General features: G+C 43.2%; 1 protein-coding gene across 7 annotated transcripts in view; it reads left to right on the top strand.

Moving 5' to 3' along the window:
• The window catches only part of WDR7 (WD repeat domain 7), a 136,216-nt gene that overhangs the window by 36,472 nt on the left and 77,305 nt on the right, over window positions 1–22,439 (top strand). For 4 of the 7 annotated variants that reach the window (XM_054810998.1, XM_054810996.1, XM_054810994.1 and 1 more), the window contains 5 exons: window positions 280–368; window positions 4,032–4,121; window positions 6,059–6,177; window positions 8,352–8,475; window positions 17,244–17,357. In XM_054810998.1, coding sequence (XP_054666973.1) covers window positions 280–368; window positions 4,032–4,121; window positions 6,059–6,177; window positions 8,352–8,475; window positions 17,244–17,357 — 536 coding nt within the window. The remainder of the gene's footprint in view (window positions 1–279; window positions 369–4,031; window positions 4,122–6,058; window positions 6,178–8,351; window positions 8,476–17,243; window positions 17,358–22,439) is intronic. The other 3 variants (XM_054811001.1, XM_054811000.1, XM_054810999.1) reach the window with 1 other exon arrangement.

Genomic DNA, 22,439 nt, shown 5'->3' with positions numbered 1-22,439 from the left:
CTTTTTAGTGCTTATTGTTTTTATAGGGTTTCTGTAATGAGTAGGTCAAATTCTAAATAAATCAAAACATACAGATGAACTTTCTATCACCAAAAAATAAGCTTACCTAGGAATTGTAAATGAGACACTTTTTTATTTTTTCTGTCAAACTGACTGGTTTTTATGGGATTGCTTTTCAAAGTTTCTGCAGTCACAGTATCTTTAGCAAATAATCTCTCCTTCCCCCCCCCCCCTTTTTTTCCCTATTCTCCTTCCCCTTCACGTACATTTTGTGTTTAGGCCACCTAGGCCAGGCACCCCTGAGATGTCAAAAGCGAAGGCACCTCCTTCAATTTCAAGCCATGCAGCCCAAGGACAAATTAAGCAAGGTAAAAGTCACTTTGGAACAATTTGAAACGTCATTTCAGCTCTTGACACTGAAGTTATCACCTTACTATTAATTGATAAAAATATTGCTGGCTTCTGTGTGGGAGAAAAAAGTAGTATAATATTCTAGATAAAGATTTTTAATGACTAAGACCTTTATAAGAATCAGTATAGGATGCTGATACTGTCACAAAGTCATTCCCTGACAGTGAATTTTTGCATATTTATGTGCTGCCAAACATTGTGGTGTTGAGGTGATAGGAAGAGGTTCAAATCTGTAACTAAGGGCTATGCAGACCAATGCAAAAACATTTATGTTACAAGCTAAAACATCAAGGTAAACACATCTAAGTAGTGTGTATACATTTCCTCTCTTTTTTATGGAGGAGAAAGAAGTTATTTTAACACTACTTCTGCTGCTGGTATTTTCATCGTTTGCAGTTAGGAGAGGCGGCAGTGGGTGATACTGAAGCATCCACGAGTAACGTGCCCTGTGTCTTTCCTACACAGGGATAAGGGTTAAGCGCAGGAAGTAGAACAAGATGTGATGGAAGAGAAAGATGTACGCCAGATTAGACGTGAATTTCCCCTGGAGTAGCGCTAGGACTAGAGCTTCCTCAGGGCAGCAGGAGCACAGGGAAACAGTCCTGCTGGGACTGCGGACGAGGAGGAGGAGGAGCGCCTTCCTGCTCGCTCTCTAAAGCGTAGCTGCTGTCTGGGGCGAGTGAGCTACTCCTCTTAATGCTGACAGTAAAGGAAGCGTAAACCACCGTGATGTGGGCAGTTCTGCCTTGCGCTCAGAATGAAGGAGCAAGTGAAGTTGGGAAGAGCGCGGGGCGACTCTTGGGGCGGCAGCCGGCGGTGCCCGAGGGAGGAGGAGCGGTATTCGCCCCCCGGGGTAAATAACGGGGCAATAAAATCCACGTGGGACCGGTCGAAGGCTGTTTATGGCCTGAGGAGAACGTGTGTTTGTAACCTTTGTCGTGCATGTTGTGCTGTACGATGAAGCGAAGAGGGGAGGAGTACGCATCGCTGCTCTTGGTGCAGTGCTTGGGATTTTGTGGATGTGAGCCCAGCTGCATGCATATGCCGTAGGGCAGAAGAGGAAAGGGCTTTCTCTTTTTCCATAATGCCTTCGGGTACTTTTTTAACTAATCTATAAAGCAGATATCCTCAGGACTTTTTTAATATTTCCTTTGAAAATTGTAATTATCCTTTATTTTTCACTTTTACCTGTTAACTGTTAAAACTTTGACTTTACAAGCTATATGAATACAGAGAAACTTGCAACTCATAAAATGATTGTATTTTGCAGAAAACAAATACTTTGTCACTGTGGTATTTACAACAATGTACAATCTTTAAAGCTGTGCATTAAAGATATATGTACATCTTTAAGTCGTTAAACCATGGAACTGCTCTTGTATAGGAGAGCTAGTAAGCACAACAGGTAACTTGTACATCAACTGGGTGATTTTGTTCACTCACATGCAAGAAAAGGGGATGTTTATATCTGAGAAAGAAGCTTGCCCATCAGCAGCATTTGTGTGTATGTATTCTTTTCCTAAATATAAATATTTATTTACTGTGATCTTTGGTTGTAAAGGGAAAATCAGTTTCAGGAGTGGGATGTGTTGAGCTTTTTTTCATGATCAAAGGTGCTACGTAAATAGAGACTTAGCAGTCAGTAACAAAAAGCAGAAATAAAAAAAATCAGGGCTCTTGTCTCAACATGTGGGGCTATTTTGGTTTTTTGTTTTTTCTTTTTTTTTTACAGCCATTCACTTCTCCTCCTTGAAAGATAATTATTTGAAAGGTCAGGATTTCTCAGAGATGGTGTCTATATGGCAAATTGAATGCGAGAACAAACATACTCGTTTTGTTTTTAAAGATACAGTTCCATTATGGCTTTTCTTTCCCAAATGACAACTATGTAATTTTTCTTTGAAATAGGTTTGCTAATTTTGGGGAGAGACATACTTCCATTATCCAGTGGAAATACTTATAACTTCATGAGAAACAAATGATAAATATGAAATTGTGTGCTGTCAAAAATTTAGAGAAATGCTCCTGTTCCTAAATTGTCATCTCTTTCTCTGGTGGCACGTCTTGCATGCTCTTGGGGAGATGGCTTTGTTCCTAAGTGGTACTCTCAGGTCGTTGAGTTTCCTCAGTGCCTTACCTTTACATCCCATTGTGCACTACTTGCAGTATCTTGCTACTCGTACATTTCTAGTGCTATTGTTCCTAAAAATCAATTAGAGGTACAATTAATGCATTTTATGACACACTTGATCTCCATCAATTTGACCTGTATTTGTCCCGAGATGAGCACAGCTCTGTGCTACTCTGCTGCTGGCCCAGCTGCTGCCATTACAGCGACTGTTGTAATCGTGGACGTTGGAAGAGAGCTGACAACTACAACAAAATGAGGCAAAAAAAAAAAAAAAAAAAGACATTTCTGAGTCAGACTTTAGTGTCAGCGTGGGGTGGGTTTGCATTTTTACAAACAATCTTTTTCAGAAAATATGTAGCTTTTTTTTATACACCTACGGAAAGAAGGTTTTGCTGTCACGCAGTGATTTACGGTAGTCGTCCTGTCACTGTCCACGTGCCATCGTGATGCATTTGTGTGGAAAGTATGGAAAAAGTAGTTTTGATGCAGATGTCCCACAGTGACAAAAGAAGTTCACTGCATGAAAAGCAAACAGACCATTCGGAAGACAATGCTTAATCAGTTCAGGAGCTTGAACCCATTGTTGTTCTGCAACGGAATAAAAGAGGGGGATTAATTTGAAGATGCTTGTGCATGACATATGGTAATTTCTCTATAGGAAGGAAGTGTCAGATAGCGACCTCTAAATCTCCACGTTGACCTCGGGTTGTAGCATGTGTATGCCATAAGGTCTGCGCATCTTTTCATGTGGTAATATTAAGTCATGAAGCATTAGTGGAAGTATAATGTTCAGAACTGCTTTGAAATTACATTGGCACCGAGAAAAGATGCACTCTGTGAAATACATGTCACGGGTGCTGTTCTGAGTAACCCGCTCAAACTGCGCTCTTCTGTATGTGCCTGTAGTCCTACGCTTTGTATGCTTCTGCTTTAGAGTCTTAGTCCTTTCTTTGGTATAGGGTTACAATTATTTGAACGGGGACACGTTTAAAATGAACCTACATTAAAACTAGCCATCGGTGATACATTCTGTGACGTTTTAGAGCGACAGATGGGGCAGCCCGGGTTGAAAAGGGGTTATTTCGGGGGGGTTTAACAAGTAGGGCAAATTCCAAATCTACCTAAGTATGGGAAAAGCACAAGGAGCAGCAGCAAAACTCCTGGGTTTAAAATTCAGCATCAACCGTGCTGTCAACCCAAATGTAGCTATCTGAAGATTACGGATTTGCAGTTGTTTTATTTATGGGTACTCTGTCTTTTCCAAAGATGTGAGTTTCTGTTAGCGTATCTGTGTTTCTCTGCAGCTGCATGTCTTCCTCTCACTGGCGTTGCACTTCTTGTAAAACCTAGAATTTTTTTTAAGTTTAATATTATCACAGTTTCCTCCAGTTTTGTTTTTCATTCTTTAGTGATACTAATCTGTTTTTCAGAAGCTGCTATCCTCACTCTCCTATTTTTTCTCTTTATTTCTTCTTCTTTCCTCTGCAAGTTGCTCCTGCTGTTTCTTCTAGCACTGAAGCTGGTCACTCTGGCTCTGACACTGCTCCTACTTTACATACCTGTTTCTTAGTCAATGAAGGTATTCTTTCCTCACTTTTCTATCTATTTGTCTTTTACTTTCGACTAATGTCCCTTATCATTGTTACGACCTGACTTTAATTTGATCTATGTAGGAATTTTTTCTTTGCAAGAGGCAGCGAGTTATTTTTGTATGCTTTGCTGGTAATGCTGGTAGAGGGCGAGCAGACCCGGTTTATGTGTCTTGGACTGTCGGTACATTCAGCTCAGTGTATCAGAGATGATATTTCAGCTCTCGGTTGGGTTTGCTGTTGTCTTTTGACCAAAAAATTCTCAGCCCTGTTTAAGCAGGTGCCTTCACCCATGGGTGGTGCGCAAGGGAGCAGAGCGGCAGGACGCTGCGGGGGCGAGTGCCGCTTCCCCGTACGGAGGTCCGGCCCCGTCTCGAGCCTTCCCAGACCTGCTGGGCTGGGCGTGGGACAGGACTTCCACTCCCGAGGGGGTGAGCACCAGCTCCATAGGCTGCCTTACAAACTGAAGGGCTGAAAATGTGTTGCTCCTTTTAAAGGGAGACAAACACAATCAGTTTCATGTCACTTAAATTTTACTTTTGGTGCTTATGAAAACTTAGTGTTTATTTAAACTACTTGGGTTTGTGCTGGGGATGGTTTTTTTTCTAATAAATATTTATCCACATTATGAAGAACGTCTTTCTGCCAAAAAGATTGGCACAAACAAACAAACCAACCCCCCTTCTATCCCTGTAGGCAAGTTGCTTTAAATCAGAATTTTTATGCCCTTATTACTAAGCTATATATTCCTGTCTTCATGCATCTCAAGTAGTAGAAATGGCGCTCTCTTAAATTGGAAATTCCTCTTTTTAATCCATTTTTCTTTAAGAAAAATTGACATAATGATTTCTTTTCTTGTAGCACCATGAGGAGCTTTATTAGTTAAAATACTTAGATTTTTATGCTCAGTATTGCTGACAATTTAAAAATACAGATCTATATGCTCACCTGAAGTATTTCTCCAATTTCTCAAGTCAGCGTAGAGCATAATACTGAAAGAATTCTTTTGCCTAGAGTCCTTTACGAGCGTTTTTACAAGCTGTGGTGTTTGAGCTTGATATGCTTATCTTTACTAGTTTTAACTCCCCCATATTGCAGGCTTGTAGCGGGAATGCACCTGAAGTAAGCACGTTGAAATAAGATTTAGATGGAAAGATAAGGAGAGCAGACAAATACACACTTGTACCTATTTGCATACCTTTGAAAAAGGGACAGAAAATTCTATGTAATCTTTTGGTAATTCATATGCTGAGTTTTCTGTAATTGAATTATACCACACTTGCACGTAGGACAGTGAGTAACATGCTAAGTAATGCTGATTATGGTTTGAACAGGGCTTCTAAATCTTGAACTCGGAACCATGGCTCATGCTTTTGCAAAACAATTGACCATAATATTTTAGGGACTTTTTTTTTTTAATTTAGTATGTCTGTTGAGTATATTCTTAAGGCTGCGAGTTTAAAATCCAAGCCTGTGACTAGAAACTGAAGTCTTTTGAGAGGGAATGGGGAGGAAGAGGGATGTTGGTGTTTAATCAGTCCTGATTAGAGACACGCTTCTGCTGATGTCTCGTTTGACCCTTGCATGTGTTTGGGACCTGACCAGCTAGTTCACAAGGCATGACTTGTGCCTGGAAGAGCTCATTCCTGTCCGATGCAGAAAGCGCATGCACTGCGCAGCCTGCCCTGAGGCCGGCTGGAATCAGCAAAGATGGGGTGAGCCCCAGGTTCCCACGGCAGAACAAACGGTTCCGGGGTTCTGCTGCAAAATTGGCTCTATTTTTTCTCTCTCCCTCTTTGTCCCACCTCCTGAAGATCTACTGCATACCAGGCCAGTGGCCAATGTAAACTTGCTTGAATGCGTTTTGAACTTCAAATTGCTTCGGTGTTTATGATGTTTACCTTCCCGTTGTGATGTGTTTTACCAGGGTGGAGCCAGCTGGCTGCTATGCACTGTGTAATGCTCCCTGACCTGTTGGGACTGGACAAATTCAGACCTCCTCTTCTGGAGATGCTGGCTCGCAGGTGGCAGGATCGATGCTTGGAGGTGATTTCAGTAGCGATTTTGTACTGCTGGGGCTTGGGGGGTTTATGTTGTCTTTTACTCATCACGTTTTCCCTTAATATAAAAAAAAAAAACCCACAAATTATAATTCTTTTCTGACACAAGTTTCTGCAGTTCTTATTTCAGATATAGTAAGTTAATTTTCCAGATAACTTGGCAAAATACTGAAAAAGTAATCATGTGTGTGTATATATATATACACACAAATATATGCTTTTTTTTACCTTCTGGATGCTGTACATATTTTTTTTTAAAGAAATTATTGGATTAAAAACTTCCATGATTCTGTTAAGAATCTCACTAGGATTAACCCCCCCACACCCTATGTTCTTCAAGAGACTGCTGAGTTGCCTCGTTTTTTGGAGCGTATATACCGTAGCCAGTAAACGGTTTGTCACCCAAGTGTTTGATAAATGGCTAGAGGACCTTAACACTACACCTGTGCTGTGGAGGCAAAAAATGTGTTGACTGTGCAGCTTTCCAAGTGGGGAAGGAGTAACAGAGCCGGGCTGTAGGTCCTCAGCAGTCCTGTAACGTAGTTGGGAGTATGGGTTTTTGCTACCTGATTGCCTGTTCTCCTGCTAGGTAGGATATACTGAGAGATGGCTTCCTGAGAGAGTAATTACTTTGAAACTCGTTACAATTTGTAAGCGACAGAAGTCTAGTTACTGGATATCCTTAGGTGTCAGGGTAGTGCATTTATATTCGCTTCGTCCACAATTTTTTATTTTACCGTGATCAAATCACTTAATTTCATTGCGCGTTAAAACTTTTAGGCCAAAAATAACGTGTGTTTATGAACTCTTTAGGTGGAACAAGTGATGTTAATGGGGGACTACCGTGGTTTAACCCCAGCCAGCAACTGAGCGGCACCAGGCAGCTCGCTCACCCCTTCCCCCCAGTGGGATGGGGAGGAGAATCGGGGGAAAAAAAGTAAAACTCGTGGGTTGAGATAAAGACAGTTTAATAGGACAGCAAAGGAAGAGAAAATAATAATAAAAGAATATACAAAAGGAGTGATGTGCAGTGCAATTGCTCACCACCCACTGACCGATGCCCAGCCCAGTCCCTGAGCAGCAATTCCCCCAGTTATATACGGAGCACGATGCCATATGGTATGGAACATCCCTTTGGCCACTTGGGTCAGCTGTCCTGGCCCTGTCCCCTCCCTGCTCCTTGTGCACCCCCTCGCTGGCAGAGCGTGGGAAGCTGAAAAGTCCTTGACTTAATTGTTGCCAAGTAATGCTTATACTAAAAGCATCAGTGTGTTATCAACATAGTTCTCATCCCAAATCCAAACCACAGCACTATACCCGCTGCTGGGAAGAAAATTAACTGTGTCCCAGCTGAAACCAGGGCAGGGACAAATAGAACAAGATAATATTTTCTATTTGTTGGTGTAAAAACCCAGATATTTTTTTAAACTTTGGGAAACTTTTTTTATATATTTTCCTTTGCTTTCATTGTTCAGTCTTCCATAATATATGGTAAATGAGTAGATCTTATGTGAAAATATATTTTAAAGTTATTTTTGTTGTTGTTTTCCTTTTATACCACAACATTCACAACACTTAGAAAAACTTTACTGATTGTGCATTTGGAATTATGGACCCAACTTTGGAGATGCTGTAGAGAAGGGTGATCACAAATTGCTTCTAGAAAACTAGAGCTGGTGGCCTTGCAATGCATCAGCGCAAGCGTAAGGTTCAGCCTTACTCCCTTGGGTGAGAAACCCGTCTTGCCGTTCCCTTTACGGGACGGGAGCCGGCCCCGGTGGGTCCTGCTGCCTGTGCTGGGGCAGGCGCGTCGGCGGAGGGCAGGAGGAGGTGGGGCAGCAGGTTGGTCTGTGCACTGCCCTCCTGCCAGGGACCGAGTTGTGACGTTCACCCCCTGGCTTTCTCGCGGGGCAGCACGTCCTCGCTGTGTCCTGTTGAGAGTCGTCATAGTCGCGGCAGGTCCTCTTCACTGTTATTTTGCTTTGGTGTTGAAGGTGGAGAGGGGTGGGAAAAAACGTGGCTTTTCTACAAGCTTTAGTTGAGTTTTCTGTAGGAGTGTTTTTTCTTTGTGGGGCTTTTTGTTCTTGCTAAATTATAGTGAAAGCGTACTGACAAATGCTTGATGTTTGAGTTTGTGTGACATTCCTATTGGCCTTACAGGTAAGAGAAGCTGCCCAGGCCTTATTGCTAGCAGAACTGCGAAGAATCGAGCAGGCAGGTCGGAAAGAAACCATTGACGCGTGGGCTCCTTATTTACCGCAGTACATTGACAGCGTTATATCACGTAAGTAATGCCGTGTTAAACCTGAAAATAACTTGGTTGCTGGATAAAAGGACAAAAGACATTTTGTACAGAAAATTACGAACAGTACCTACCAATCTAGGGGAGAAGTCTGGGGTTATATAGAAAAGTTTCTTGCCATTTTCAAAGTAATTTCACAATCGTGAAATCACTTAAGCTCACTAATGTTGATTAGGTAATTTGAACGCTTCTGTACGTCTCATTGGGATGGGAGTGTCTTTTGCAAAGGCTGTCCCTGCGTCGAGGGGCCAGGCTCTGGTGTGGAGGTTTCAGGGACACATTACAAGGTACTAGTAGTAAAACACTGACATTCTTTTTCAAGGAACGTCTAATCAGATGATAGAAATTGTTATAAAGGGATCCTTTGGCGTCCCAAGTATCTGTCCATCGGTGGCTGTTAAACATTTATTGTTCATCCTGCCCAACCCATTGGATACCCGGTGCTGCAAGGAGCTGATGCGTAAAGACGGTAGCATAGTTAACGAGGATTTGTTAAGCAGTGTGGTGGGTTGAGCCTGGCTGGGGGCCAGGTGCCCACCAGAGCCGCTCTCTCACTCCCCTCATTCACTAGACAGGGGAGAAAAGGCATAATGAAATGCTTGCAGGTCGAGATAAGGACAGGGAGAGATCACTCACTAATTATCGTCACGAGCAAAACAGACCAAACTTAGGGAGGGAATTCATCTAATTTATTACTAGGCAAAACAGAGTAGAGGAATGAGAAAATAAAATCAACTCTTAAAACACTTCCCCCCACCCCTCCCATCTTCTCGGGCTCAACTTCACTCCCGGCTTCAACGTTCCCCCCCCTCAGCGGCACAGGGGGACGGGGAGTGGGGGTTACGGTCAGTTCATCACATGGTGTTTCTGCCGCTTCTTCATCCTCAGGGGGAGGACTCCTCTCATCGTTCCCCTGCTCCAGCATGGAGTCCCTCTCACGGGGTGCAGACCTTCAGGAGCAAACTGCTCCAGCGTGGGGTCCCCCACGGGGTCACAAGTCCTGCCAGCAAACCTGCCCTGGCGTGGGCTCCCCTCTTCACGGGTCCACCGGTCCGGCCTGGAACTTGCTCCAGCGTGGGCTTCCCACGGGCCGCAGCCTCCTTCAGGTGCCTCCACCTGCTCCGGCGTGGGGTCCTCCACGGGCTGCAGGTGGAATCGCTACACCCCCTCATCCTTCCTCCATGGGCTGCAGGGGGACAGCCTGCTTCACCATGGCCTTCACCACGGGCTGCAGGGGGATCTCTGCTCCGGCGCCTGGAGCTCCTCCTCCCCCTCCATCTGCACTGACCTTGGTGTCTGCAGAGTTTCTTACATCTTCTCACTCCTCTCTCCGGCTGCAAAAGCTCCCTCCCTCCAAGTGTTTTTCTACTTCTTAAATATGTTATCCCAGAGGCGCTGATGGGCTTGGCCTTGGCCAGCGGCGGGCCCGTCTTAGAGCCGGCTGGCATTGGCTCTATCAGACACAGGGGGAGCTTCTAGCAGCTTCTCACAGAAGCCACCCCTGTAGCCCCCCCGCCACCAAAACCTTGCCACGCAAACCCAACACAAGCAGTAATTCATGGTGATGGTTAATCAGATGAGCATGAGATTACAGTACTTCCCTTGCTACTGAAAGGTAGAACATCTCTTCCATCTTCTCTTCTTCGCTCATCAAATTTGTAAAAGCCTAAAATTAAAGGTTAATGGGCTATAGGGTACTAGAAGCTTAACCTGGTTTTACGAAGAGCAAGAAGAGTGCAGGAGCAACAGCGAAAAGGTCTCTGGCAGTGTTAAGTCAAGACGTACTGCACCGTAACTGTGCCAGAAGTCTGGCCGAGAAGGAGAGCTGTTTGCTTTCCTCTCTCTTGTAACTCTTCACGTGCACGTAACAGTCGTTTCACAGGGGTCTCTGCGCAGTCCTGTGGTGGTCACTGGCTGTTCATGCTCACCTCCTGGCCTGATTCAGCTGTGCCGTTTAAAATGCAAACCACTGCAGTTATATGTGCTACTACCAACTCCTTTGACCCATCTGCTCCTCTGGGAGTCTGGGTTTCTCTGTCCCATTCCTATCCTTGTCCTGACGTCGTTTGTGTTAGCACAGTCACCCTTTCCTTGCTGCAAGATAACTTAAAATACTGCTATAAATACACTTCTGTAACAGTATTTCAGTTAGTTAGTGTACTTATAAGTATTGTTTTTCATAACAATTGTTCTCTAACATCTTGCTGCCCCCGTTTCTTTTTTTATTAGAGGAGGGAGGTTAACTGGAGAAATCAGATGCACTAAACTAGTACAAATTAAAAAAAAAAAATCATGAAACTGTAAGGTGAAACACATTGTAGTTTTGTTTGATTATTGCTCTAACTGGAGTGATCTGAAATATAAGCTGGTCCCTTTTGATAAAATGCTGTCCATTAAAATGTTCCGCTTGCAGAGACAGCAATACAGAGAGTTTCTTTTAAATACTTTTCCTGCAACCTGTGAAAATCACTTATGTTTCTGAGTGATTTACATTCTGATCCTTGTTTGGAACCGTTGGCTCATGAGCAAAAAAAGGTCTTAACAGAATTTAGTGTTATCCGGAGCATGTGGTCTTTTGTGTGACTGGAATTACTACATGCAAACACGTTTACCAAAATATTAGGCTTCTGGCTGTAATCGTGTACATGTATAGTCATGTAATACTCAGTGATCTAATATTCCTTCTCCAAATAAATTAAATAGCTACTGACAGCTATTTAATCTGTTGCATTTTTCTCCAAAATAGCTATTTTTACTTTATTCATTGTCATTAAAGCAGAGGTTGTAGAGACTCTAAGAATATATTCCTGGAAGATCTGTCAGCATCGTAAGGTACTCCAATTATCCATCTCGAAACTTGCCTGTAGAGAATGATGTGCAAACGCATCTGCCCTATATACAAGCCAGTAAATATTTCTATTTCATGAATGAGTATGTTTGTTTGCTTTTAAGTTACAGGTGTTCATCTTTCTTAAAACGAGATTCTTTTTCCACTGAAGAATGTGGTTCCTTTTCAGAGAAAGATCTCTATTAAATACCAATTGATTTTTGAGAGATGTGTCATAATCTTATTAAATCCAAATTGAATGCATAAATTACATGGAACACAGTACTTTAAAGCGACGGTGAGAATTTGTTGGTAAGACTAAGCTGCTGTTAATTACAGCCTTTAGGCACATCGCCTTTGCCGTATTACAGGGAGGGTGTCGTGCAGTTCGATGTGCAGCCGAGCAGCGAATAACGAGTTGTGTATACATGCCAGAGAGCCTGGGTTCTACTGATGGCTGTTTCTGCCATTTTGTATATTAGGATGTATTTTTTTAATTGATCATCTTCTGAGGTTGGTCCTACTCAGTTGGTAGGATACGGCTCTAGTTGCCCTTTACTCTCAGGCGTAGCTGCTATAGCAACTGTTGATGATTACTAATTTCTTTTCTCTGGAGTGATACTGGGTGACCTTGTTGGGTGGAAGATTATGGGTGTAATTGTGTTGGGGAGCGACCTAAACCACTCCGTAGTGCCTGCTTTAGCCAGCTGACTCTTTCCAAAAGAACTACTACTAAACGTACTTGAAAACTTGAAAACGACCGGTAACTCATACTAGTTCCAATAATTTGCTGTTTCTGCTACTCCTCACTACTTAATTATGTTTGAAAGTTTAAGAGCGTGCAGTTCTGTTTTACATGTGCATCAGGTGGAAGCACGCTGTTTTGTCCTGCCTCTTGTGCCCCTGCTTGTGCTCGAGTTACAAGCCTGGCACGCGGTTTTGTGGCAACAGTCGGGGCTGACTGGTTAAGAAAAAACTCGAGTATTGTGTATGCATTCAATTCAAGTATACGTACAGCAGTCTGTCAGTCGTTAGCAAATCAAAGCGTGGCATTTGTTTTAACACTGAATTAGGATGTGCTTATCTATTGGAACAAGAAAGTTTTAAAACGCAGGAAGAAAATAGAGAGAAATCAGCTGAGCATGGCTGACTGAATAACTTGAATGTAAATGTTCGATATTGTGAAAGCTTGATATTGAAAACCTTTCAAACAGGTCATGGCTAGTAAATTGGAATTATTTTTTTTTTGTAGTAACAGTGTTGAAAACTCTGTGAATTCAGGTTACAGAGTTTGTGGTTCTCCTGAAAGACAGGGCTGAGAAGGCATTGAGCAGTGTTATTGTCTGTATGAACGTACACAAAGATGCTGACACTCTTGAATAATAACAACAACAATATCAGAAAGGAGAAACAAAATAAGGAGCTACAAATGTTGCTGTTGTGGGTGAAGAGTAAAGTGTGTATTTTGTAAGACATGATTAAAAAAATGACACTGTTTTTAAAGGTCTGGGGAGGAATTGAAGGGGTAAGAATTCTTTAGGGTGACTGAAATGGATGCAATGGACTTCTGAAAAGTGTAGTTTTATGCTAGAAAGGTAAGGAGAGCAACTATGAAAGATAAAGAACTACTGCTTTGGTCCCTTCATCCTCCACTTCTCCCAATCTTGCCTCTTGATCTAGGAGCATAAGTTTTTATCAGCATGTTTTTGTGTGCAGCGTATGTTACTGCTCTGCAATAGTTCTTGTATGCATCATGTAGAAATAGCGCTTCTCTTGCACGTTAACGGGTTTGTTTCAATTAAAACAAGTGGTAATCGCTAATAGAAGCTTGCTGCTGAGATAAGATACTTTGTCATACACGTTTAACTGGCTCTGGAACGGATTGGGTGTGTGGTACTAGCAACCAGAGGTGGAATCTGTTGTGTATGTGGTGCTGAGATCCAGCAGCAGTTCTGGGGCATGACCTTACTCGTACGGATCAAGCAGCTGGCACGTCTCCCAGCGTCTTCACAAAATGTGCTCAGGAGACTTGAAAGACAGGAGAACTTGCGCAGGGTTATCTTTTAATCATCTTTTAACTGATGCAAGAGAGATTCTTGTCCCCGTGTCGACGGTGGGGTGGAGGAGCGGGCACAAAGCCCAGCAGATCTTACTGTCTCTTCCGCCAGCAGCTCGCCCCGCGGGGACCACCTCCGACGGGCTGTCACCGCGCCGACCTGCTCCCTTCTACAGCTGCCCGTTTGCAGCGCAGACGGTCGGACGCGCGAGGCTTCGTTGCACAACGCCTTGTAGGGGGGACAATAAATCTTTGTTTTGTTTGGGCCTTCAAATCCAGAATTGGCACGGCGGCTTGTTGACCCCACATCAACCAGGAAGGGGTGCGTAAGCGATGCTGTGAGTTAAACCGATGAGAGGTGTTGCAGGTGTTGGTATTTTTCAGGCTCCCACAGGGAGGAAAACAGTTAAGCTTTCACAGCTTCATCTTGTATCTACTAAGCTTATGTCATGCGACTGTAAATATTTGCTATGGCCTTGTCTGCTCCGCATTTTCACAGCAGAGGATTGTTTCTGCAGTGCCCCGTGGTCCGTGGGGCGTTTGCCACGAGGCCGTCTTTCCAGGGGAAGTTCAAAAAGGGACAAATGCTGCTGCCTTTTTCCACCTGCTTATTTTTAAGAGCAAAGGCTGTCTTCAGTGTCAAACAGAGTCTGCAAATTAAATTCCCTTTTTAAAGGGATTCCTTTGCTGACTATTATGTTTCTATTTTGTTTGTTTTATTTATTTAACCTTGGCCAGTGTAACATCATCTCACAGTGCCGAAGGCATCGTTCCGGGGCTCTGTGCAGTGGGACACCCGCAAGCTCTCGGTGCTGGGTCTGTCCGCCGAGCCCTGGAGGGACAGATAGATTTTGAAACCCATGATGTTCCCGCAGGTAGAAAAACGGCTGCTATGGCTTTAACGGAAAGCAAAAGGTTATCTCGGCCCGGCCTTTGTGCGCGCGTGGGATGCGGATGGAGCCGGCAGACAGGCAGCGCGTGGGGCGGCTGGGAGCTGCCCGGGATCGATCGGCGTGGTGCGGAGGGAATTAATGCGAGGCAGGCTGCCGGGGCGCGGGCAGGGCTGGCTGGTCTCTGCTGAAACCCCCTTTCGCTACGTTCTGCCCAGAAATTGCCGACGGGCACTTCTCTTGCTTCCCGTGTTGCTGAACCCCAGTTCGTGCGGGGAAATGTTCTCTTGCATTACTGTTTTAAGTGAAACCCTTACGTGTGGCAGCACGAAATTAAAGACATTCAAACAGCTATTCTTAAATTGCGTCTCTCTATTCTGCTTTGAATCATAACCCCTGTTTTCTCTGGAAAGCAAAATAAATATGAAAAGTCCATAATAACGAACACGCCGTCATCAGGTTTTATGAATGTATTTCTGGTAGGCTTATATTTCTGTTAGAAAGTTTTATTTAAAGCCAGATTAATTGAGTAAAACTTAATTAAACTTCCATCGATTTAAATGGGAGTTTTCATTGAGTAAGGGTAGTTCGATTGGACCCCAAAGACTTTGCTATTTATATATGTGGTTGATCATCTTACTTGTGCAAGGTTTGACTTAAAAGAGCACAAAGAAGTAAGGCAAATAATTTTGCTGCAACATTTTAATGTATTAAATAAATAATGACTTTAGGATGCTGCAGTAAATAGTAAATTGTAATAACGGCGTAAGTTTCTAATACAAGTATATCTTCATTTTCCAATATTTTCTAGTATGTCGACTGGCTTATTTTTAATACATTTGGGGTTTTATGATCATTTCTAAGATGTGCTTCTAAGACGTTTTTGGTGAATTATGTAGAAAGCACTTGTGTCCAGAAATACATGTTCCATCTTACTGGATTTTCATGGAGAGGAAATGATAATTTATTGCCTGACATATTTGCATGGTGGCTGGTTTTTCTCCACTTTTGGCTTTATCCATTCAGTGGTTTTGGAGAGAATGTTTAATCATTCTGATTGAACAGATTTTTACTTAGGTTTTTATTTTAATTGTATAAAATTGTAATAAACTTCTTTCTAATTTTTTATACACTGTACTTAGAATCAACTCACACAAAGGCCCTTGTTTCCTTCTGTTGCATTACAACTAGTCTTACTAAGCTCTTTGGAAAGGTGTAGCACATCTAATACAGAAAACCAGCTCATGGGTCAGAGCCTTCATACTACAGTTTTTAAAAGGCATGCAAACTCTTCACCCTCCTCTGGAAAGAAATTAAAGAAGTTGAGGCTACGGAGGCGATCTTTGGGGAGCAGCTGGATGCTTGCTGTGCCTGCAGAGGTTAGCAACTCCTTGTACGAACTGCAATGCAAAATGTAAAGCAGTGCTTAAAAAATTACCGCCCCTCTCCTCCTCAACACACTGGCCAACTCCAGCGGGCATACGCAAATAAATGTTGGTGCCCGAGGGCGAATTCCAAAAGTATTTTGGGGAAGTGGTGCTGGAATACTGGTGTCCACGTGGACGCTGGTGGAGTGACGGCCACGGGCAGCAATAGCCACACCGTAACAGCGGGCTTCTTGTTTCTAAAAGCGTCCCGAGTAAGGTTCACGTGCAATTTGGAATCGCGTGTGATCTCTGTGCCGGCATGCTCAGTGAAGTGCTGCGCTGTTGAGTGCTCCAGTCTGGTTGTGTGTGTGTTGTCACTGGTTTCTGTACACGTTGACGCAACGGGAAGGATGTTAAGAAAGTTATTAAAAGGTGCAAGTTTCTTTTTATAAAGAGGTTATGTCAGAAGAAGGTTAGAAATGGCCATCAGACAGTCACTCTGAGCAATTACTTTGCTGTGAATACTTAGTATTTAAAAACAGTACTAAAAAAGTGAAATCTGGAATACTCATGAGAATCTTATGTTTCTGAACCGGTTTCAAGATGACCCGGAGTGAAATGGCTGTCAGGAGTGGATTCCCACACCTGGTGGCAGACACGCCGTTGCTTGCGGTGGTCAGCGAGAGCTGCCTGCCTCGCGCAGCGTCCTTTGCAGAGGCTTCGTTTCCTGCTCAGGTTTGGCCGGTGCTGACAAAGGGCCGTGGCCCTTGCGTACGTGGGGACTTGTTGCCCCTGCGGATTGCAGACCTGGTGCCGCAACCGGTAAAGCAGCGATCTGTGGTAGGACAGGCGACGTTGGGGATGTACTGGGAGGAAGGCAAGCTTGCCAGGGCATCCCGTCAGGCTGCTTTCGAGCTTTCCTAAAGCTCTTTGGGAAGACTACTCGCGAGGCTGATCTTTTCACCCGCAGCAAAACGCTGCTTTGTGTAATGCCCTGACTGAATTGTGGTAAGGCTCGTACGGGGAATAATTAAAGTTCATGACTGGGCAGGGTATAAACCAGTGAATTAGAACTTGAATCACGTGGCGTGATTTGGTGTTCATCGCGTGGTTGCTATCAGGAACTAACAGATGCGTCCGGCATGAACGGCACGGAATGAGCCAGCTGAGTTAACATGCTCTGAAGGTAGCCTGGGAAAACAGCGCTTCTTTTGGCGCGAGAGGTGAAGTGTTGAGAGGAGACGTAAGGGAAGTTCTGCTGGAACTCAGTATTTGGCGGCTAAATAAGTTGTTAGTGTGTAATATGTGCAGCTAATATTTTTAATGATGCTAGAAGATGGCAGAAAAAGAAGAAAACATAAGAGATATTTACAGTGTGGAAAAGATTGTTGGTTGTTTTGTTGGGTTTTTTTAAAGGATAGGTTTGTGAAAAGTCTGCGTGCAGTATGAAGGGAAACTAGAAAGTAGTTGTTCTTTGCTTTACCTAAGTTTCATAGAGTTACATTGCATGGTTCAGAATATCAAATGATAATTACTTTTTTTTTTCCTCTGATCTACGGGTATTACCTACCAAAATCACTGACTTCTGTGGGCGTTGGGTTGTTTTTCAGCTGGAGTAACCACGGAAGCCATTCAAACCGGTAGTGCAAGCCCAGATTCATTGGGAACAGAAGCGAAAGTTCAGGAAGAAGAGCATGATCTGGTTGATGATGACATCACGGCAGGTGAGCATGAATATAACGAATTTGTTAGGTTTTGACATACTAGGCACTGTGCAGAGGAGATGGAACGTTTTCTGCCAAATAGCGTATTTTTCATGAGAAAATGAAATTCTAAGGCTGCTTATGAAGCAGTGTGGGCTATTAGAAATAAAGTTATTCAAAAGTAGAAAGAGCTATAGACAAGAACTAAATACCTGCTTAACTGTAACTACTGCCGACTAGCTTGATTTATATGACTAGAGTTATCCCTTAAATTATGTACCTTGGTGAAAGATCTGATCGAAGCATGCTACCATCAGTCTGCTCGATTGAATTGAGGTTTTTCTAGCAAGCAAGCACTGCTAGTTTGTCGCACGGAGAATTTAAGTGTGTTTCAGTTCTACACTCCTCTCTCGTATAGCTTTTTACTGTCGCTCTACTTTATGGTCGACTGGCAGGTAAAGTCAAGAGTCGTGGTCCGTCAAGGCATGCTCTGAAATGACAGACCATACAAAAATATGCACTTAATTGTAAGCAATCATCTTTTGATTCTTTTTTCATGCTTATTTATGCAGTGTCGTAAGGAAAATATTTATATGCTCAATATCAATACCCTTGGAATTTGAATGATTACGGTATGTATTTCAGCACAATGTGCTGTAGGTTATAGAGCGTGAAAGGTATCTTTTTTTTTTTTTGATTGAGCTTTGTATAGATTTTTGTGGAAGTCTACAAGAAAACTAGTTATTTCTGTTGACCGGGAGACAGTTAGTGTGCCAGACCTAGTTTTGGGTCCAGTCTCTGAAGGTGCCCAGGACAGGGTTACTGCTGGTGGAAGAGCAGCCTGCTTGGAGCAGGGAGCATTAACGCCCGTTGAGGGTAAAAGGCTAACTGGAAATAACCAAAAGGGAGGTAGGATGCTGGGAGAGTCTTTAGCAGCTGGGGAACAATGCAGGGCTTGTCCAGAAACACCAATGAATAGAGGATGGACCCTTGGAAAAAGTATAAATAAATAAATGAACGGGCTCGGCATACCCTGAAACACAGATTTCCCCAGCACGTACATCAGATCAGGGTTTCCCTCAGGAACATAGACCGTCTCCGTGGCTCCACATCTCTTGGAGACCTCCTGGTTCTTTTTCTGGAAGCTTTAGCAATAGCAGGTTTATAAACAGCTGGGTGCTATGTCTGTTCTTTGCATGGGAAAGAGATTGAAGATGGGCTGCTGTAATGGAGTAAGGTCCAAATTATTTGCTCTGCGCTAGCCTGAGTTTTGAGGTTTTCAGAAGGCTATTCACTATGTTGCTAGAGTCTGACGGCAGTTACAATTTTATTTACAGAGAAAGCGTTTCTCTTATTTAAAAGCGGTTGAGCTTTAACAAAGTACCCTGAGTAAAGATGACATTTCAGTCTACAATTGAATACTATTAGTTTTGTCTTGGTAGAACACACACAAAAAAGTTTTGAGACAATTTAAACTTAAACTTATCTTCAAAATATGATGCAGCTTCTTCTATAGCGGTCCTATTAAGGCTAATATTTATTGATTGACTGCACAAAGTAATGCTGGTGTGCAGTGGTCAACAGGATTTATTTTTTTTCAGTTCAAATTGAGATTCACCAACCGCTTTCATTTATCCAAATAATTTTTTAAAAGGGTGACTTTCACATCAGTCCTTTTGGAGATTAAAGCATTTTAGCTTAGCTGGCTGAAAGGCACTGAAGCCTGTTTCTGGAAAATACTTCAGTAATACACCACAGCGTCTCTTTAGCATTTAAAAACACACGCGCAGGAGTTATTTAGAAAATTGGGTCTATCTTCAAATGCACGGAAAATACATGCAAGAATAGCCTTCCAATGCAGTAGTAGTATGTATTGCTATCTTTAATGCCTGAAAGGCTTTTCTGGATAACTGAAATAGAGCAAATGTTTTGCTAATTCATAAATTTTGCTATTTTTCCGTTAATTCACCTGTGGACAACAGCATTTTTTTCCTAGTTGGGCATAAAATCTCCTGGCTTCAGTGGTCAAAATTTTGCAGTTTATGATGTTTTTTTCAAAATCTAATTTTTTAAAAATTTTGTAATCTATTTGTATTTTCAGTGTAATTTTAGGCTCCAGGATATCATCTAACTTTTATTTTAGAAATGCAAATGTGTTTTTCCGGTAAACAAGGAAGAACAAAATCCTTTAAGAACAAACCCAAAACGGCAGCGTCGTACTGCTACACGTTTGGAAATACAGCTGTTTGTCTTTAGGCTTTAACAGAAGCGCAGCAGCATCTGTAGGGGAGCAAAACCAGGGCATGGCTGAGCACGTAACAGGGATAAACGGTGAAATGTCCCGGAGGCCGTGAAAAGGCAGCACGGTAGCGCATCGCTGCCTCTGCCGACAGCTTCATTTACTCACACAGAAAAAGACAGAATAGCCTAAATAGAGCGTCTTTAAAAATCCACCCAGTTTACCGTCTGGAGCGGTTTTGGAAATGAACAACTTGAGGGAAGTAACTTTGGGTTGCAGAAGTGTTTGAGCTGCGCGATATTAGCTTAGTAACGGAAATAAATAACAGCTTGGGGACAATCTGGTCTATATTGGGAATATTGTATGGCTGTCGTAGGAGTGCCTGCCGGCTTTCGGTTGGGACCTTGTTGCTGACGGTGGCACGCACAATGAAAGATGACTCTTGCCACGAAGAGCTCGTTCCAGTGTCTGCTCTGTTGGAGGCAGTACCGCCAGCCTCTTCAGCATTGCCCAGTGTGGAATCGTTCCCTGGCCATCGCTTCTTGTCACGATGACCTTAGTCACGTTACTATTGACAGCGACGCTTGCAGAGCACAGACCCAGCCCGGTTCTAATTAAATGCTCATTTTTTAGAAGTCCTTGGCATGTCGTTCTGACCTTAGCGAAGAGATCCTGTGCCCCCTGATTGGTTTGATTACAAAATCTGTTGTCTGCTACTAACCAGGAAACAGTTTATGGGTTTTCTACGCTTTGTTTTGAACAGCTATGTGAAAATACAGTGTCGGGGGGTGGGAAATGGAAGGCGCAGGCTGCTGTGCCCGTCTGTGCCTGCTCCTCCTCGGAGGTAACGTGGCCCCGAGGAACAGAAACAGGGCACCCACAGCTGGCTGCAGCTGGCTTGCTTCTGAAATGGTCACGCTCCTACCGGTGGCCTGACCGGGAGCAAAGCGAAATACTCTCTTATCGCACCAAGTATTCTGGTTTGCTGTTTCCCTAACTAAAAGCAGCAACTGATACATTTTTCATTCAATTCTACTTGAGCCGACGTAAACAGTTCTTGGTTTAGGAAACACTGTGCCATAGCATAGTCAGCTGCAGCCTGGGCTGGTGGGGAATCGAATCAAAATGCAATTTATTCCTGAGGATCTGCCGTTCCAAAGGCTGGGAGGCAGGGCCCGAGGGCTGCTTTAGCTACAGAGATACAAGCCTTACTGCTCGGTCCGGTCCTTCTTCCCCTGCGTGCTGCCGTGGCACGTTAGTGCCGGGAACGGGAAGAAATACTGGTCAGCCTTCTCCTCGGCCCTTGGCGATCCCGTGCGCAGAGAGAGGAGGATCTGTCTGAGGAAGTCTTGTGGCAGGGTGAGGCAGTGAGTAGATGCTTTAAAAATACTCTGTGTTTAGCTGTGTAACCGAAAGGAGTCTCGGTCAAGGAGACTCGTAGGTCTGACACGCGCGTTCTGTCAGAAATAACAGTGTCTGTACGAGAGAGTTACAGTGGTGCGCATACAAAGGTTTGGACAGAAAATAAAATCTAGGAATGCTACTGATAAATGTTCGGGAATTTGAAAATTTGTTTTTTTGAATCTCTTCTGTCAGTATTGGCAAATCTGTTTTTGTGCATAACGAGTAGTGGTTTTGAAGCAGTAGGTATCCTTTAACTGGCAAAGTCAGAAGCAAGAAATATTGCCAGATTAACCCATACTCTAAAGGTAAGAATAGCTCTGTAATTAGTGACGATATTTGTCCGTGCTAAAGCTTCAACAGCGTAGGGGCAGGGGTTGTGTTTCTTGTGATTCCTCTGTCGAAGCACAGCGGTACATGGATGCATTTGCAGACGTTTTAACTTCCAGCATTTTCTTACATCGTGAGCACTTCTTATTTTGCCCACGCTGTCTAGGCTTTGTGATTTTGGTACTATCTGACTACTTGAAGTAGTTTTAAATTACTTCCTAGGTGTTGTATTGTTTTTCTCTGTGCGTTACTACAATTTTTTACTCAAAGGCTTACACTGTAACACAAGAAAATATTTCAACAAACTGCAAACTGAAAGTTGGGGACAGTCATCTCTTAAACCACCGTAGTATGTGACTTTTTGTTAAATTTTTAATAATACACTGAGCTTGTGGACTACTTTGGTGGTTTCATTCTCTTCCTTGCTGCTGGAGCCGGATTTCTTTGAAGCGGGGAGCGACAGGTGCCGTTGCCCATTGCGTCCCTCCGTTACAGCCAGACTTCCACGGAAAATTTGGGGTAGAGTGGAGGTGCACAACAAATGCAACCATCTGCCATCCCCAGCAAACAAGCCAGTGGCCCACTGTTCCGCACAATGAGGGTGCCAAAGGAGTCAGTCTCCGGGCAAAGTTCCTGCTGGGTTTCTTTTGAGTAGGTTAGACTGAACCTGAGCACCTTCCACAAACCCTGTCACATTCATTTTTGTATCTGCAAAGCCCACCATCGAGAGATCAAAGCAGCTTTTAATTTGTATTTAATCACTCATTGGAAAACCATCTACCATATCATGCCCTGACTATTGTGTAAAACACCAGAAAAGTGAGGTTTTACCATCTAAAGCAAACTTCATCCCTTTCAGATGCTAATTAAGGAACTAGATAAAACACATACTGACTCATCTCTGTCACTTGGTCTTTTCTGTTACAATTAAAAATGGCATGTGAGTTCACAGACACAGGCTATTTAACATGGAAAAGTTAATTTTAATGGAGTTTTCGTGTGTGCTAACAGGAATTCTGAAGCACCTTGAGAAATGTGTCTAATAGATAATCGTATACCAAGCTAATTGAGAATCTAGGTTCCTACAATTTGTAATGAGCTGTCTACAAGGAAGCATGAAATGCTGGGTAAAA

This window comes from Grus americana, chromosome Z, assembly GCF_028858705.1.
Source record: "Grus americana isolate bGruAme1 chromosome Z, bGruAme1.mat, whole genome shotgun sequence".
In the NCBI taxonomy this organism is placed as follows: domain Eukaryota; kingdom Metazoa; phylum Chordata; class Aves; order Gruiformes; family Gruidae; genus Grus; species Grus americana.
This window is presented reverse-complemented; position numbering and strand designations above follow the sequence as displayed.